Genomic DNA, 19,752 nt, shown 5'->3' with positions numbered 1-19,752 from the left:
CCAGGATTCCTGAGGCCAGGGAAACCCAGACAACCAAGCTTAAAAATAGAATCAATGTTAAAATAAAGGCACACAATGTCCTTAAAGGACTGCAACAGCCAACTCACCTCCTCCGAGTGGACTGGTTGCCTGTCCCTTGTCCTGTCTCTGTTAAAACCGGAAGTGGGTGGATTTGGTTCCAGTTTAAAATTTTAAACTTTTTAATCTCCCACCTAAATCAAACTCACGTGCTGTGAGGGTTAAAATTACCCCCTTAATGTCAATAGTTAAAAAAAAGACTTGCATTTATATAACACCTATCATGACCTTAGGATGTCCCAAAGTGCTTTACAGTTAATTAAGTACTTTTGAAATGTAGTCGCTGTTACAATGTTGGAATTGCTGCAACCAATTTATGCACAATAAGCTCCCACAAACAGCAAAGTGATAATGACCAGATAATCTGTTTTTTGTGATGTTGGTTGAGGGATAGATATTGGCCAGATACTGGGAAAAACACCCCTGTTCTTCAAAATAGTGCCGTGGGATGTTTTACTTCCACTTGAGACGGCAGACAGGACCTCGGTTTAATGTCTCATTCAAAAGACAGTACTTCCAACAGTACAGCAGTCCTTCAGTACAGCACTGTAATGTCAGCCTAGATTATATGCTCAAATATCTGGAGTGGAACCTGAATACTCAATCTTCTGACTCAGAGGTGAGAATGCTACCAACTGTTAAAACTATTTTTGCCAGTCAGAATCATCCACTCCATACAGAAATATATGCCACTTTCAATTACAGGCCTTTAAAATCAGTTTTTACCAAATTCTACCAAAATATGTTCAGTTTAGTATATTGGTTAAAAAAAAATGTCTGATTCTGGCCTTCAAAATGAGAATTTCCCTGCCTTTGGCGGATTCTTAGATGTGCATGTCATGCTAGTGACATCAGCATGCAAGGTGTGTGATGACATATATATGCAATGTAGATCTTTGCGTTCATTGATGAGTGGCAGTTTTATAATGGGACCTGTGCCAATACTGTTATGTTACTACATTATATGGAAAGAGCATTTTTGACAATTAGTTACTGGTCAATCTCTCAAGGCATTGTACATGGGTAGTCAAGACTAAGAGCACTTTTCAGGAGAGCAGGGCTGAGTAAAGGTTAGGAGGGGTAAAGAGAAAAGTAGAGAAGAGAAATAGGCTGGAAGGAAGTAATGTGGGGACAGAGGGGAAGTGGAGAAGAGAGGGAGAGGAATGGATAGAAATGGAAGGGAGGGGAGGTTAAGGAGGGGAAGGAGAAGTTAAGGGAAGAGGGATAGATGTAGGCAAGAGGGAGAGATGGAGGAGGGGTGAGAGGGAAGCAGGGGTAGAGTGGATTGGGAGCGAAGAGATGTGGAGATAAAAACTTTCTGTCCGTTTTCAACTGTTTATCTGTCTGCAAATAATTCCAATTTCCATCCAGGTTGGCACAGTACAGAATGGAGAGTATATTATCTTTCTGAAAACTGGTCAAACTCCCCTTCCTACAGCCATTCAGTCCACAATCTGAATGCTCTCATATTTGTAGCTTCACTAGAAGTTGAAGGGACAAAAATTAAATTAGGTGTTGGCAATTAAGAATATACGGACTATATAATGAAAATAGATTACACACTATAATAAATGCTTAATCAACAGTATAGGTTGATACATTTACAGCAGGGTTAAATGTTTGTATTTGGAAATAAAGAAACTGGGTTTTTTATGACAATTTAAATGTTCTCAAATGTTTAAATCAATCAGTATCATTCTTTTGAAATAATTGCACTCGGTACAGTCATGCTGGGAATTAGATGTGCCAATCAACACTTCTCACTTATACTGATCCCCCTCTAAACTCAAATTCTACCGGCAGACTGTGATCACAATTCATATGCCATGCAGAAAGCTACCAATGGCACAATTCAAACAACTCCATTATTAAAACATCTTCTGCATGAACCCACCTGCTATCAAAGGACAGAGACTAATGGTAACAGGTTTTCCTTTCCCTATTGGTGCATTGACGTAGTCAAAGAATTCAGCATCAGGACTGCAGGCGTACAGGTTAGCCACTTTGCACGTGTCCATCACGGATCCACCTCCAACAGCAACATATGCATCAAACTGTTCTTGCCGAGCAAATGTTATTGCTTCCTTGAAGCTAATAACATTTCAAAAAGTACAGAATGACCAACTCAAAACCAAACAGTATGTCAGTATAATACACTCCAAAAGATTAAACAAATGATACAACTTCTTTAATTATTTTAGAAAGGAGAGCAATGGGTAAGTTTTGATCGGGGTAGTACTGAGCCTTACAGATCAGGAGGGTCTCAGGTTTTATCCTTAATCGGTGTTGCGCTAGCTGATCTCAACAGGGCAGCATCTCCTCTGGACATCTTCCCTCCATGGCCTCCAACCCCAAACAGCCCAATTCTACCTCCTTCCAAACGATCCACAAACAGGTTTACCCTGGTAAACCTATCATTTCAGCCTGTTCCTGCCCCACTGAACTGATTTCTTCCTATTTTGACTCTATTTTTTCTCCTCTTGTCCGGTCTCTTCCCACCTACATCGTGACTCTTCCGATGCCCTCTGTCACTTTAATAGTTTCCAGCTTCCAGGCTCCTTTTCACCATGGACATCCAATCCCTCTACACCTCCATCCCCTACCAGGACAGTCTATGGACTGTCCGCTTCTTCCTTAAACCGAGGCCCAAACAGTTCCCATCCACCACCACCCTCCTCCACCTGGCTGAACTTGTTCTCACTTTGAACAACTTCTCCTTCAACTTCACTCACTTCCTCCAAATAAAAGCTGTTGCTATGGGTACCTGCATGGGTCCTAGCTATGCCTGCCTTTTTGTGGGATATGTCGAGCATTCTTTGTTCCAGTCCTACTCAGGCCTCCTCCCCCATCTCTTTTGGTTCCATTTCCTGCTCTTGCCCAGAACTGAAAAATCTCATTGACCTTTGCTTCCAATTTCCACCATTCCCTCACCTTCACATGGTCCATCTCTGACTCTTCCCTTCCCTTCCTTGACTTCTCTCTCTCCATTTCTGGGACTAGGCTATCAACCAATATTCACTATAAGCTCACTGACTCCCACAGTTTCCTTGACTACACTTCCTCACACCCCGCTTCCTGTAAGGACTCTATTCCATTCTCCCAGTTTGTACGGCTCCGTCACATGTATTTTGACAATGCAACCGTCCATAGTAGCACTTTATCCTCTTTGAGTTTGATTAACTGATTTAATATTTCTCCTCTTTATTTTAAATGCAGTTATATCATTTCTAATCTAATCTTCTAATGTCACGTCCACCTGATCTGTCTCCCTAGTAAATACTGAATAAAAGTAATTAATATTTCTGCCATTTTGTTATTGCTGCCTGTGATTTTATCCTGTCCATCCCTTAGTGGCTCTATTCTCATACAGACTTTCCATTTTTTTTATTTATATGCCTGTAGAATACATCAGTATTTTGTTTTATGTTCCTTGATAATTTAATTTCATGGTTGCTCTTTGCCTACCTAATTTTTTTTGGCTTTTCTCCTAATCTCTTTGTATTCTCCCTTGTCTTGCCCGTCCCTGCTGTCCATGTACATAGGGTATGCCTCTTTCCTTACCCTCAATTTTTTCCTTGTGTCTATTCATCTATAATGTCTCATTCGTGTTTAGGTTTTTTTTTTGCTTTTTAGCAGAGTATGTTTTTCCTGGGCTCTGTTGAACACTGTGTTAATTGTTTCCCATTGCTAGTCAACGTCATTGTTTGCCAATATTGTTGTCCATTTTATTTTCCCAAGTTTTATTCTCATGCCCTCAAAATTGACTTTTCTTCAAACTATTAAGCTGGTCTTTGTCATGCTTATGTCCTTCGCAATTATTATATTCTGATCACTATTGCCTGGATGTTTCCCTACTATTATCTGCTCTGATTCATTTCCCAGGACCAGATCCAGTAGCAAATCTTCTATTGTTGGGCTTCTTACATACTGGGTTAGAAAGGAGTCTTGTACACATGGCAGGAATTCCACTCCCGTTTACCTACAGTTTCTGGCCAATTAATTTTAGGGTAGTGGAAATCACATCTGATTATTATTCTATGTTTGTAACTCTTTTCCCTAATTTTTTTTGCATATTTCTTCCTCCACTTCCCTTCCACCATTAAATGATCTATGGACTACACCTACTAATGTGATTGATTCTTTACTGTCTTTTATCTCTATCCACATTGATTCTATTTCTGTCTTACTGATAGTTGCACCACTTTTTTCTACTCTATTATCACTATTAAGTACAGCTACTCCACCTCCCCTTTCTCCTTCACTATATTTTCTAAATTTCTATACTCTACGATGTTCAATTCCCTGTCCTGAATTTTCTGTATCCATGTCTCAGTAGTTCCGAAATATCTGGCTTCTTGCAATATATTATTACCTCCAGCTCTTCTATTTTATTACAGACACTTGTGTGCATTGCTGTACAGACAGTTTAATTTATTTTTGATAACAATTCCTCTCACTTTATTTTTAACCATCTTTTTACACTCCTTATCTATAACTCTATTTATTGTTTATTAGAGATACAGCACTGAAACAGGCCCTTCGGCCCACCGAGTCTGTGCCGAGCATCAACCACCCATTTATACTAATCCTACACTAATCCCACATTCCTACCACATCCCCACCTGTCCCTATATTTCCCTACCACCTACCTATACTAGGGGAAATTTATAATGGCCAATTTACCTACCAACCTGCAAGTCTTTTGGCTTGTGGGAGGAAACCGGAGCACCCGGAGGAAACCCACGCAGACACAGGGAGAACTTGCAAACTCCACACAGGCAGTACCCAGAATTGAACCCGGGTCGCTGGAGCTGTGAGGCTGCAGTGCTAACCACTGCGCCACTGTGCCGCCCTTGCCATTTACGTTCTCCCTTAGCTTACTCTGTCCTACACTCTCCTTTCCCATTTCAGTTATATTTAGGCTTGTTTCATTCCTTGTAGCTCCCTCCCTCATCTTACTAGTCTCAAACCTTTGCCATCTTCCTATTTACTCTTTCTGTAAGACACTGGTCCCATTCTGATTCAGGTGGACCCTGTCTTATTGGTACACCACATATGGTGGAGTAAAGGCTTGCTCGGGTCTGCAAGTGAGACCTGACCTGAGCCCGACAGAACCCCATCCGACCCCGAGCCCGACCTGGCCTGAATCCATTTTTTCCTGCTCCCGACCATCAGTTAACGTACTTTCCATTTTTCACTTTGTTCCTTACCTGCACAAGCTTAAAATAACTGTAACAAAACCACCTTTTGAAGTCCAAAAGGTAAATTAACATTAGAGTCACTTACCTGAGGTGGTGATAGAGTGTGTCATATCTGGCCCGACCCAACCTGAGCCCGAATGCCGGACCCGGAAGTGCGACCCGACCTGACCTGAACCCGACACGTCGTCGGGTCCCTTCGGGTCAGGTAGCAGGCCTTTATGGTGGTGGGGGGGGGTGTTGGAGGTACAGAAATACAAAAAGAAAAAGAGTCAGGAGTGGCAACTTTGTTCGTCTTGGCAGAGACTGGAGGCCTACGCAGGTAAGTCATTGGGGTGGAATCGTAGGAAAGGAGTTCACAACCAGGCCATCTCCTTCATTGGGGCCCATTGCCACCTCCCAACAAGAAGTCAAGAAAACTACAGTATTGTGGGTGGACACAAGGGAAATCTTTCGAGGACCTGGGCCCTGCACCCCTACTGCCATTTTAAAGCAGCAGGCAGGGAAGGAGAGGCCAGCTGTGATCAAGGAACAGGTGTGGTGAGAGAAATTCTAGTCAGGATGGTGAAGCATTTGCCTTATTGCCCAATGTTTTGTTATTCTCCATCCCCTGGAGGAGAATCCAAACTATCACATTCGTCACTGTATGGAGGGATGTCTTTATTACAGAGTCTGGCTACATGTGACAAGATATGCACAGATGCAGCCTCTTCACCCTGCCCTAAAAGTGTAGCATGGAAGCCAGTCTCTTAAGAAAAAGTATTCATTTTTGAATATACACTTTTTAATTGGCAGTTTGCTAATAGTCGAATAGCAATATTAGGGATACTACCAACAATAACACCATTAATGCCTTGCTCCTTAAAAATGCTCTCAAATGAATTGTTTCTTACCTTCCATCTGTTGGCTCCACTCTGACCTTGTCAAAAACTTTAAAGTTCACACCATTCTTAACCAATGAATTCAGGACAGCTTTAACTGGAGGAAGCTTGGCTACATTCTTGTCAGTCATCACACAAACATTCCTGGCCCCAATGTTCTGAAGATCCTACAGAAATAACAAAAGCTGCAATTTTTAATATGAAAAACATGCAAACACCGAACAGCCAATTAGTAATGACAGCTCATTCATTTACCAGGGCTCTACTGTAACCCTACTCTGCATTTCCTCTGTTGATAGAAACATAGGAATTGCTAGTCAAAAAAAAACAAGGTCCAATTCACCTTCTACCATTCTGGCTTCTTTCATTTGTTATACATTGCTCAGGATGATCATGTTTACTAAATAGGTGGCTTAATAAATCAATGCCAATATTATTGGACGGATAAGGACTTAATTCTGTATTTAACATGTTGGTCCCCATTATTAATATGAAGATGGCTTTGCCGTTGATAGGTGGGGGAGGTGTGGATGAAACCTGGAAGTTAACAAAATAAGTCTGCAATGTCAACTCAATTGAACCAATTAACTTTGACTTCTGTGTTTTGCGTCTCCCGCATGACGTGGTCTCAGTTTTTTAAAATTTTATGCACAAATGGAAATTGGAGGTGTTCAGGATGGATGGTGGACATCAAGCAAGGGCAGCACCTACATTTAATGACGCATTGCTGTAACTACTCCTGGGTACAGTAAGGACCAGGAGGGTTATACTTGTCTCTAGCAAATGGGGTGGGGGAAGAAATCTGCAGCTCCACCAAAAAAGGAGGTAGCTGAGGAGGTGAACAGCATGAGTGCTGTGGCCAGGTCTTGGATGCAGTGCAGGAAGCAGTTTAATGACCTAACCAGGTCAGGAAAAGTGAGTACATTTGCTGATTCAAACACATCCTGTGATTAGGCCCCGTCCCCTTGCACTCTGTCTTGCTAAGTGTTGTCCATCACATCATTCCTCACACCCACTCAACTTTCAGCATCACACAGACTTCACTCTCTATGCACTTCATCACCTCCCCTTTATCCATCTACCTTTTCCATTTACCTCAATCCTTACGCAATGTGATACATCTGTCTCATAGTCACTCTCACCAAATGTACTACATCCATCGGGTGACTTTCACTCACAAATCTGTTTTCTTGCTCCTTGTAGAAGAAGAGAGCGCAAAATGCGAGGGAAAGGGAGAGGATTGAAGGTGACCCGCCACAAGTAATCTAGCTAACAAATATTGAGGAGACAGTCCTGGAACTAAGGGGTACACCTGCGTCCCTTTAAGTCAGAGATAAGGACACAGGGAGCATGCAGATAATTGGTGACAGAATTACAAATATCTCTGATCAACATATCATCAATGATTGGGCAGTGGGGGGGGGGGGGGGGGGGCTATTGTTGAGGAGAATGCTAGAGGTGTTTCAAAAACTTAGCCATGTACTGACAGAAATGTCATGCATACTCTCCACAATGGCAGAGAATTGGAGGAGGTAATTCAATCACTAATGGATTGGCGATGCAGGGAATTGTCAGAATGTCTGCCATGGAGAGAGTGGCTGTCTCCATGGAGCTTCAAGCATCATTCTTAAATGAGTCTATGCAGGCCATGACCATAGCAGTGCAGGAGATGTCAGTGCCTTAAACAAGATGACAGATATTATATCCATGGCTATATAACAGGTCACTGATCTGCAGCAAGCTGGCCAGCAGCAGAATGGCAGGAGTGATGTGGTGCTGGCCCAGGAGAGAGATGATGGAAAAATGGGACATGGAATTGGGAACACCACTCAAAGCACTCCCACTTCTTACCCGTTGCCCCATCCACCCCCAGCCAGTAACCAACATGTTGCCTCATCTCTTGATGGCCGAGTCTGCCTCTGCACAGGTATAGGTGGAGCAGTCTTTGGTGATTCTCTCAGGGACTCCAAAACTGAGAGGACATAGGCCAAGAGCATCTGAACAGTCAAGGCAGTGATCTGAGCTGCTTGTCCTTACCTTTGCTGAAGCTACATGGGATGCACCATGAAGCCGCCATAGGAAGAATAAGTTCAAGAAATTGTAATTCACCAAGGGTGTTTGACAAAATGTTATATTGTTAAATTTCCTCTTTAAAAATGTTATACAAAATTTATCGATCAGCTTCAATTTCAGGTCTTGCCTATTGCATCAGGACTCTTTCAACTCACTCTTTCACCTGCTTCATGATGACTGTCAATAAATGTTGAGATCCATTGGGTTGATGTGCAATGGGTGGATGAGTGGTTGAAGGATTGTTTAGTGCAAAGAAAGGGAGAGAGGGTGGTGAGGGATGGTCCTGGTGGTGGGAATGGACTGCAAGATTTAATTTCTTATGTTTTAAACTAGGTGAACCTTTGTGATTTTAGGGCATCCCTGGCAGTAATGTAAGCAGCTGGTCTTGGTGATAGGTGTTCCATTTTCATCCTCCTCCTTCTGTACGTTCTCATCTGAATACTCTCTGCTCCACAATGTTGTGAAGGACACAACACATTACTATTAACTCTGGAGCCCCTCACTGGCGGCTACTGAAGGATGTCTCCAGACATATCTAGGCACTTGGAACAGCATCTTCAACATTCCAATGGCTTGCTCAGTGACACACAGGTGGTCATGTGGTTCTCCTTGTAGCACTCCTGCACCTCACAGGTGGGGTTCCTCACAGGTGTTATGAGCCAAGCTTGAAGTCTCCTAAGTGCCAGCCCTTAATTTTGCTTCCAGGAATGAAGAGGTCTGGAATGTTGGGCTGCCGCAGTATGAATGCATCATGATAGCTCCTAGGGAATCTGGCACAGACCTGCAGGAACCTCTTCTTATTTGATGGACATTGATGGACGAATATCCCTTGAGGTTTAGAAAATCTCCTGGGTGTTGTGGTGCCACTCAGATTGCCACCTGTGTGCAGTTGTTGGCATCCTGTACCTTTGGGAATCCAGCCAGAGAGGCAAATCTGAGTGCCTGCTCATTTTGGCTACTGTCATCACAGGGGAAATTTACAAAATTGCTGGCCTTGGAAAACAATGCATCAGTGACCTGCCTTATGCATTTATGTGCAGCCAATTGGGAGATCCTGAAAATGTATCTGGTAGTGCCCTGGAAGGATCCTGGAGACAAAGAAATACAGGGCTGCAGTCACTTTCACAGCTGCAAGCAATGCGTGACCACCAGGTCCAGCAGGGAATAGGTCCTCTAGGAGGCTGCAGATCTCTGCCACCACCTGACGTGGCAACCTCAGCCTGCAGAGGCACTGCTTTTTCAAGAGGTCAAGAAAGCTGAGTCTCTGACTATAAACTCTGTGACGTGGACTGTGCCTCCTGCAGCCTCAGTGCCTCTTCCATGTACAGGTTGATTCTACCACAGCATGCCATGGATGGTGATGGTCTTCCTCTTCTGATGTGCTGTCAAACACATCCATCGCACCTCCCATCCTGATCTTATCAATTTGAAGGACTCCAAGGTTGCAAAAAACTGTATTCACACTAGAACCCTCTGCAAATGCTCACCAGAGGGAACTGAGACACCAGCTGCTGAGCTTTTATTCAGATGGAGCAATGACAAGTTTAAATATCACTTGACCTGCGGTCCGATCTCACCTTCTTCTCACTGGTCAGTTTTTTGAGCCCAGGGAAACCTGTGGTACATTGATTTTAACTTTGCTCTAAATTTAGCAATTTCTAAAGACCTCATTGCACCAATGACTACCTGCTCATCTGCAATAATTAGATCCCTGGCCTAATTGAGTAGGTTTTTAGTCGACATCCAAACACATCTCAGTTAAACCTAGAAGTCAGCATGTTGAAGCTGGGTTGCAGCCTGCATCATTTTTCTTTGATTTTAAATATGTAACCAACCTCAATCCAAACATTCTTGCTTGTTAAAATTCCCCCTCATTCTTTCATTGTCATGCCTGCACCCATTCCTAACTATCAGTGTCCTGTCCCTCTGTGACCAGATAACAAGGTGCCTAAAGTGGTTTGGGATGATTCGCTCTCTGACTTTATTTGCCTTCTCCCACATTAAAACATGTCACTCTGTTTGATACCTGTCTTCCATAGTGCTGTTAAGAATGATGATTAATTTGACAAAGAATCAAGAGCACAAACATGTTAATCTTGTCTGTTAGTTCTTTAATGCACTGAACCATTAGAATGTGCTCTGCTTTTTGTGCAAAATTACTGAATCAAATAAAAGTAAAAGAAGGCTTTTAATTTATATGATTTCAGAGGCCAAACTCTTACCATACCAACTTCATTTGTCACCCCTTCTCCATAACGAATGTTTGAACAAGCCATCTGAAATAGATCCAACATCCACAATTTATTTTTTATAATAATTTTTTCCACATTATTATTGCTGAAATGATTAAGTTGTGGCGCATTGATTGAAATATTTGTACCTCAAAAGCATAGTCTGTCGTTCTGGTTGTAACATGCCCTGGAGCTGGAACATACAAACACCAATAATGAAATGTATCCACAGCTGCCAATCACCACACCACAGAAAAATGCAAACCTCTAGGTTTCAACCAATTTGAGAAGACCGCATAGAATATTCCTACAATTACTAACACCAACTGACTAGTCAGATGTGCAGATAAAGTTACAACAATGTTGATGTTTCCCATTACATTGAGCAACTATCAACTACTTTGGACAGATGAACCAATTTTAAATGCATGTTTTCACGTGTCTTCTAAATACATGGCGAAATTTCAAATTACGATATAGGTCGGCACATGAATCTGATTTCATAAAAACATAAGAACATACGAATTAGGAGCAAGAGTAGGCCACTCGGCCCCTCAAGCCGGTTCTGCCATACAATAAGTTCATGGCTGATCTGATTGTAACCTTTACTCCACATTTCTGCCTACCCCCGAAAACCTTTTACCCTCCTTGTTTGTCAAGAATCTATCTACCTCTGCCTTAAAAATATTTAAAGACTCTGCTTCCACTGCCTTTTGAGGAAGAGAATTCCAAAGACTCCTGACTCTCAGAGAAAACATTTCTCCTCATCTCCGTCTTAAATGATGACGCCTTATTTTGAAATAGTGACCCCTAGTTCTAGATTCTCCCACAAGGGGAAACATCATTTCCACATTCACCCTGTCAAGAGCCCTCAGGATCTTATATGTTTCAATCTAGTCACCTCTTACTCTCCTAAACTCCAGCTGACACAAGCCTAGCCTGTCCAACCTTTCCTCATAACACAACCTGCCCATTGCAGGTATTAGTCTAGTAAACCTTCTCTGAACTGCTTCTAACACATTTACATCCTTCCTCAAATAAGGAGACCAATACTGTACACAGTACTCCAGATGTGAACAGATGCTTGTGCTCAAACATATATGAGTTTTGCTCCCTATTTAAAAAAAAAAATCAGATTCCTAAATTTCAGCACAAAAAACCGCTTGTAATACAGTATCTTCAATGTTGAAAAATCTGATGCCTAAATCCAATTTTACACAGGTTTTATAATGAGCGATTGTGACGTTTACACCTTTGTGTCCTGCAGATCAGTTTCATGTTCCACTACCATAGAAAACCATGGGGCTGACAAAAGGTCTACATTTATCAACCTTTACTGAAGTTAAAACATTAAACTTCTCACAGTTTAATCAGATACACACAAAAATACTTGTAACTATTTACTTTGGATAATATGGATCCAGCCATTCACAGCACACAACACTTACACAACTTTATACTCTAGAACTCATTAGTGGATCCCCAGACAACTGCCAGTGTTTTAACTGCTCCGTAGTTTTCTATTTGACTTCTGAAATACATTTTAACTAGAATTAAGAATTACTTACCACCATGTATTCTATTGTCACCTTCTACAACAATTAATAGTATTCTCATAATACAGTATTACCTTGTGAGTAAGTGTGAGAGTGAGCAGGACAACGACATCTAGGCAAATAACAAAAAAGATATTCAAATCACACTACTTTTCTCTACTGCAGCTAGTATTATAACATTTACAAAACTGTTGCACTTATTCATTCTTAAATCATCATACTGCATTTAAATCTGTCAAATACCATTTAACATTTGATTTATTGTGTAAGGAAACCCAGTGACTTAGGGTGCATTTACAGTACAAATTCAGTACTAGTGCAAAACACTTTCAGGTCTGCATTAACACTAAGCTTGTTACATGTAAATTGGGTGTGAAGGTCCGAACAACTCCAATATGAAGTGAAGCAAGACATGCTCCTCCAAGAAGCCTCACCCCACTCCAGTTTCCAGTCGGATTCAGACTGCATCTACATTCAGTGATGTTCAGAGCCTCTGCTATTTCCTCCCTTGCTTCTCTTGGCAGCCTGTGATACATTTCATCTAGGACTGGCAATTTAACTACTTTCAAAGATGCCAAACCCCTTAATATTTCTTCTCTCACTATGTTGATCCCATCCAATATTTCACACTCCTTCTCCTTAACTGCAATGTCTTCATTGTCCCCCTCTTTTGCGAAGACAGATGTAAAGTATTCATTAAGAATCATGCCCACATCATCTGCCTCCACACACAAGTTACCTTTTCGGTCCTAGTCTTTCCTTAATTATCCTCTTGCTCTTTATGTATTTATAAAATATTTTTTGGGCTTTCCTTGATTTTATTTGCCCATATTTTTCATGCCCATTTCTTTCTTTCCTAATTTCCTTTTTAATTTCACCCCTGCACTTTCTATATCCCCCTAGGCTTACTGCAGTATTAAGCTTTTGGTATTTGCCATAAGTTCCCCTTTTCTGCCTCATCCTACCCTGAATGCTGTTTTGGTATCCAGTGAGGGTCTAGATTTGGGAGTCCCACCCTTTTTCATTCTGGGAACATATTTGGTCTGTCTCTATCTTCCACTTGAATGCCTCCCACTGCTGACTGTTGCTGGGTCAAAATCCTGGAAATCCCTTCCAGACAGCACTGTGGGTGGACCTACACCACAGGGACTGCAGTGGTTCAAAAAGGTGGTTCACCACCACATTCCCAAGGACAATTAGGGATGGCCAAAAAATGCTGGCCTTGTCAGCGATGCACACATCCCATGAATCAATAAAAAAAATCCCTCCTCATGGCTGTTCATGACTTTCACCAATGGTATTTGGAAGAGAGCACAGTTATCAATTAAAGATTTTACATTGCTGTTTAATCTTCGAAGATGATCTGTAGTATAAGGATTTGAAAGGGTTAATGTTTGAGAGAGTGTGAGAAATACCTCCCACCTCGATGATGTAAGAGCACACGTGTGAGAGAGACTGGAGAGAGATACAACATGCCTTCAGATGAGTCACACAGACTTATGTAAAGCTGGAAAAAGTTAAAATGTAATAAAAGAGTTAATGTTAAAATTACAGATGACTCAGTAATCTCTCCTAGCTAGACTAACCAAATATACAAAGGTGGCAGCAGACTAAACAAACATAAAATATGGTGAACAGTGATGGTTCTTACCATCAAACACCCAGAAGAATTACTTTTAAGAAAGCTGACCTGGAAAAACAGCGCCAAAAACTGCAGAACTCAAGAAGAGGCTGTGAAAAAGCTCCAGAGCTGCTCTGTGGACAAAGGAGGCACGTAAAGTTGGGGGAAATTGGCTTGTAGAGGCATTCAGGCTGCACCACAGAGGCGGGTAGTCTGTGAAAAAATTCCGGTCCAGCGATCGCAGGCTTCAAGTCGGAGAACCAAGCAACGGTTGGGGATCTGGTGAGAAACTCTTAAAGAGGGTAAAAAATTTGTTCCTAACAGCACTAGGCAGGCAGCACCAGGAAAACCAAAGGTCCTGAGCGAGGACAGATCAGAGGTCAGCGCCTTTACACGTGGCGACCGTGAGCGAGCGAGAAAAAGAGGCTGCAAATACTCAACATTCTAAGTGAAGGGAGTAAAAAGAGTATAGCAAAAGCTATGCAAAACTGTGTTAAAAGAAATAAATAGAGTCTATGGCGAGATTTCACAGGGAGAAACGGTGACCATCGCGGGAGTCAGCGCGAGGCAGAAAAGTGCAGGAAACTTCCAATACTGGAGGGAAAATTTTTAAAAAGTAAACCACATAGAAAGCTATGGATCTCAAATTCACAATACCAGAGAGGCTTGGACTCATGGAAGGACCAAATCAAATTCAAAATTGGTCACTCTGGCAAAAAGGATTTTTGAGATACAGAATTGCTTCCAAATTAGACAGCCAGTCTAAAGCAGAGCAAGTTAACATATTGCTGCATTCCATCGGGGCAATAGCAATCGATGTTACTGCAAGACAAGGCATTAAATGAAACATTTGATGATGTTTTAAAAGCCTTTGATTCTTATTTTAACCTGAAGAGCAATAAGATTCAGGAAAGGGCAAAATTTAACAGAAGGGTCCAGAAACCAGGTGAAACAGTTGATTCTTTTATTAATGACCTTTACAGACTAGCTGAAGGATGTGAATATGGATACCTTAAAGCAGAATTAATAACAGACTGCATTGTGGTAGGTATTGCTGATGAATCCCTATCAGATTTATTGCAGTCTAAGAAAGACCTCACGCTAGACAAAACAATTCAGCTGGTGAGACAAACAGAGGTATGGAAGAAGACCAGAGCAATCCTGAGAGGTGAAGAAAGACCTTAGTTCAGGAAACCTCTAGCGACCATACAGTTCCTTAATCAGAGAGCTGTAAAAGAAGCACCAGATTAGAACGTACACTGGGGATTGGGGGGGGAGGGGGTGAAAGTGCAAGAAGCCATGAAACCCTGCCAGCGCTGCATGCCAAAAAGACCTACAGGCGCAAACAGCATCTTGCAAACAAAGCAGAATGCTTCTGCTGTAAGAAAGTAGGCCATTTTGGGAAGATGTGCCAAAGTAAAATCTCTATGCTCATAGGTTCGAAAGAAAAAGTCTTCAAGCATAGAGTTGTTAATGAAGTTGAACAATCTCGATCAGGAGAGAAATCCAAAAACTTCCTTGGTGAGATCAATGATCCTAATCAGGCATTGTGGTCTGCAGATATATATGTCAATGGACATATCACTAATTTTAAACTAGATACTGGAGCTAGTGTAATGGTCTTATCAGACAACGAAACGTGATTATTAATACATTACCTGCAACCAGCAGAAACTCAGTTACATGGTCCAGGAGGGAATGAACTGAAAGTCAAGGGAAAGCTACAGGCAACACTCCAGAACAAGGGAAAGCAGATATTGGAAACACTATGTTCTACAGAATCAGGAATTCTCTCTCTTAAGTAGAAGAGCTTGTATTGAATTTCATCTTATAAGAAAAGTGGAAGAAGTTAAGCAATAAGAATCCATGAGATTCAAAAAGATTTTCTGAAATTATTTACTGTTCTAGGAAGACTGAAGTCCGGATACAACATTACGCTAAGCCTGTATGTCTTTTCACGCCTAGGAAGATACCACACCCACAAATGAAGCAAGTCCAACATCAATTAGAAGAGATGAGCAGGTTGGGAGTCATTTCTCCTGTCACTGAACCGACAGAATGATGTTCGCGAATGATTCCCATTCCTAAACCTAACAGCACACTTCGCCTGTGTGTAGACTTAACTCAACGTAATAAGGATGCGGTAAGAGAAGTTCATTCGATGTCCTCAGTAAACAAAATCTTGGCAAAATTATCCTAAAGTACCATGTTCACAAAGCTTGACACAAATAGTGGCTTTTGGCAAGTTCCATTAGATAAGAAGTCAAGGTTGTTGACAAATTTCATTACGCCATTCAGGAAGATTTTGTTTTAATCATTTACCATTCGGTATAACATCAGCACTGGAAATATTCCAAAGAACTATGTTGAACATTCTACAGGGCCTTAAAGGAGTAATATGCCATATGGACGACATCTTAGTTCACGGTGAATCCATTTAAGAACATGACCTGAGGGTTAGAACAGTTTTGAATCGCCTACAAGAAGGTGGCCTGACACTTAAGGAAAAATGTGAATTTTCAAAAACATCTGTTTTTTTCTTAGGACACATTGTTAGTAGCAAAGGCATACTGGTAGGCCTGCAAAAGACGAGAGCCATGAGTGAATTCCCACTTCCTACATCTGTCTAAGATCTTCAGCGATTCCTTGGAATGGTTAATCAGTTGGAAATTTTTTTACCCAATCTAGCCCTTATGACAACTATTAAGGAAAGTTCAAGCATGGGGCTGGGATGAACATCAGGACTAGGCATTTTAAAGGATCATGGAGATGCTGATTTTGCCAGATATTTTAGCACATTATGACCCCTGCCCCCCTCACTACCGACCTCAATTGCAGCAGACACCTCATCTACAGGGTTAGGGGCAGTCCTTTTTCAAGAACAGTCAGATGGATGTCGCAGACTGGTTTATTATGCGTCATGAACATTGTCGAGGTACACCATCATAGAGAAAGAACCTCTCGCAGTCATGTTGGCTTGTGAGAAGTTCTCAGATTATATTATCGGCTTAAAAGTTGTCATAGAGACAGACCACAAACCCCTAGTTTCCTTACTTGATGAAAAGGAACTTGCTAAGATGCCTCCGAGAATCCAGAAGTTCTGTTTGAGGCTAATGAGGTTCATGTACGAAACAGTATATGTGCAGGGCAAGCAACAAATGGCAACAGATGCATTGTCCAGAGCTACTGTTGATCATCCTACACAACAGGATGTTAACTTAATTTATGAGATTGAATTATATTCTCAGTTCACTGCATCACAATGGCCGACAAGTTCATAAAAGCTCCAAGAAATTCGTCACGCTCAGATGCAAGATGAGGAATGCATCCATATCCACCAATATTGCAAGCAAGGTTGGCTGCAACAGCGTCCCAGTGGTAAGAGGATAAAAATCTTCTTTGAACACAGAAGGCACTTTACTATTGTGGATGATTTGCTGCTATATGACAAGAGGCTGGTGATTCCGGATGCACTCTGGGTAGACATCTTGGAGAAAATACACCAGGGCCACATGGATAAAACGAAAGGTAGAGTACAGGCTCAGTTGTCCATGTGGCGGCAAGGAATATTGAGTGATATAGAGAAAATTATTTTTAATTGTCAGGAATGCACAGTGCACAGACAGGATCGGAGGGAATCCCTTATCTCGACCCAATTTCCAACCAAACCATTCATGTTTAATGGAAAATCCTACCTGATTGTCAACTTTTTTTTTAAGGTGGATTGAGGTCAAACATTTGCACACAATGACAACTGAGACAGTCATTCTACCTGACCAGAGTTTCTGATAACGGACCACAATTTGCAAATGGCTACTTCACGGCACTTTGCGGAAAACTGTGGATTTGTACATCTTACAAGTTCCCCTAGATATCCTCAATCTAACGGTGAAGCTGAAAGAAGATTCAGAACTATCAAAGCACTGTTAAATAAAAATATTCAAACAGAACTCCTAAACTATTGATCTACTCCATTGCTATGTGGATTAGCACCATCAGAACTGTTGATGAGAAGAAAACTTAAATCTACAACTTCCCATCCTACCCAAAAAGTCACTTCTAGGGTTAGAGGTCTAGGATTATCAGAAAGTTCAAAACAGAGAAAAGTCTTACTGAAAGCAACAAGCTTATAATGCTAATAGGAAATATTGTACCAGGAACCTACTTAAGTTGAGGCAAGGAGAAAAGGTATGGGTATGAGACCAAGGAGTAATTGCCCAGCGAGATGAGAATCAACAGGAGAAATGTTATTTCTATTCATCAAAGACGTTAATCAGTCATAGATTTGGATGAACTAGATGTTGAACCTGAAATTCAGAAAGCACTAGATACTACAATCCTCAGAGAAAGGCCATCCAAGTCAAGAAACAAGCATTCAGAGAAAGATTACTGATCTTCCAAGTCTGACAATACCATCAGGGAGAGTTGTGAAGCCTCCAGACAGACTGAATCTGTGCTGCCAGAGACTTGGGGGGAGATGGGGCAGTATAAATTCATTTTTTACTTTTACATAAATATACATATATAGAAGACTTGGGAAGAGATGTTGTATAAGGGTTTGAAAGAGTTAATGGTTGAGCCTGTGAGGAATACCTTTCACCATGATGATGTAAGAGATCACATGAATCAGTAATCTCTCCTAGCTAGACGAACCAAATATACAAAGTTGGCAGCAGACCAACCAAACATACAACATAATCGTCGATTTTCATAGCTATAAATACACATGCACTACATATTCTCGGGTTTCACTCGGCAGTGGCTAAATTTGCGTATTTAGATAAAGCCCGAATGAGTGCTCCACAAATTTCTACATAGGGACTGCTGCATTTACGCTGCAAATGCGGGTGGGGATAACGGATAATGGCAGAGAAATTACTGTACAAGATACAAAAGCTGATGTCCTTGAGCACTGACTCAGCAATAGCCGCGATCTCCTGCAATGCCGACAGCAGCGGTTCAGGGCGTCTGTAAATGCAGGAAAACACGGCAGCGGATTGCTGGCGACCTACTGATCCCAGCACTGACACTCGACACACACTGACCGGCCTACAACTCAGTGCCATTAGTAGCAGCGACATGAATAAGGGAGAGATCGGGTCCACAATCATTCCTTTAAAAGTAAACCCCAATTGGTTCGGTCTTGGTCACTTACGATGCCAGTTGCAGCTGCTTCAACAAGTGAACAACTCTTTCCCGACCGGCCATGCCTTTCAAACAGTGGGGAACTATGGGATAGGAGGGAATAATATCCCCAGCACAAAATAAACAACCTTATGATAGTTAAAAAAAAATCTCAGCAGCATTTTTCGATATCCATCCATTAGCACAATACTAAGGCATAGAATCTGACAGCACACAAGGAGACAACTCGGCCCAGAAGGAGACCACTCGGCCCATCTCGCCTCTACTGGCTCTTTGAAAGAGTTTTCCAGTTAGTCCCACTCCCCTGCTTTTTCCCCATAGTCCTTCAGAATTTTCAAGTATATATCCAATTCCCTTTTGAAAGTTACTATTGAATCTGCTTCCGCCATCCTTCCAGCTAACAACTCACTGAGTAAAAACAATTCCTCATCTTCTCTCTGGTTCCATTGGCAATTATCAGGAAACAGTTTCTCCTTATTTATTTGAATAACACTCACATTTGAGCAACAAATGTCTTAGAAATGCAAGAACAGAAAACCTGAGTGCCAGTTTTGCTCAATTGGCAGAATGCTCATACCAAAGGCAGAAAGTAGAGAGATGAAGCCTCACTCCAGGATTTAAGCACATAATCCAGGTTAATATTTCCTGGAGTGCTAAACTGCTGGAGTTGCCATTTTTAAATGAGATGTAAATGATTCCATTATGCAATTTGAAATAGATGGCCAGCATTCCTCTTCAACCAAAAATGGCATCCATGTGTGAAAACTGAACACATTTGCCTCCATACCGCAGTAATACAAAAGTACATAATGAAAAAAGCAAACAAAAAACCCTGTAGATGCTGTTACGACCGACTGCTGCAGTCAAAGCCGCCAATCAAAATATATGATTCTGATTGTGGTGGGAGAAATGCACTTTAACTCAATCCCATCCCTCCACAGATCGCCTAACATATCATTTTAAATTTTC

At 41.6% G+C, this 19,752-nt stretch overlaps 1 protein-coding gene across 1 annotated transcript in view; it reads right to left on the bottom strand.

Annotated features, from left to right (window-relative positions):
* adhfe1 (alcohol dehydrogenase iron containing 1) overlaps positions 1–18,865 on the bottom strand; it is a 64,570-nt gene extending 45,705 nt beyond the window's left edge. The window contains exons 1-6 of the mRNA XM_068031927.1: positions 18,794–18,865; positions 12,092–12,129; positions 10,611–10,654; positions 10,453–10,506; positions 6,170–6,324; positions 1,973–2,169 (exon numbers count right to left, since the gene is read on the bottom strand). Coding sequence (XP_067888028.1) covers positions 1,973–2,169; positions 6,170–6,324; positions 10,453–10,506; positions 10,611–10,654; positions 12,092–12,129; positions 18,794–18,846 — 541 coding nt within the window. The 5' untranslated portion in view covers positions 18,847–18,865. The remainder of the gene's footprint in view (positions 1–1,972; positions 2,170–6,169; positions 6,325–10,452; positions 10,507–10,610; positions 10,655–12,091; positions 12,130–18,793) is intronic.
* Between the last annotated feature and the right edge of the window lie 887 nt (positions 18,866–19,752).

Source organism: Heterodontus francisci, chromosome 5, assembly GCF_036365525.1.
Source record: "Heterodontus francisci isolate sHetFra1 chromosome 5, sHetFra1.hap1, whole genome shotgun sequence".
Taxonomy (NCBI): Eukaryota; Metazoa; Chordata; class Chondrichthyes; order Heterodontiformes; family Heterodontidae; genus Heterodontus; species Heterodontus francisci.
The sequence above is the reverse complement of the archived record's forward strand: the minus strand, read 5'-3'. Positions and strand labels throughout refer to the sequence as shown.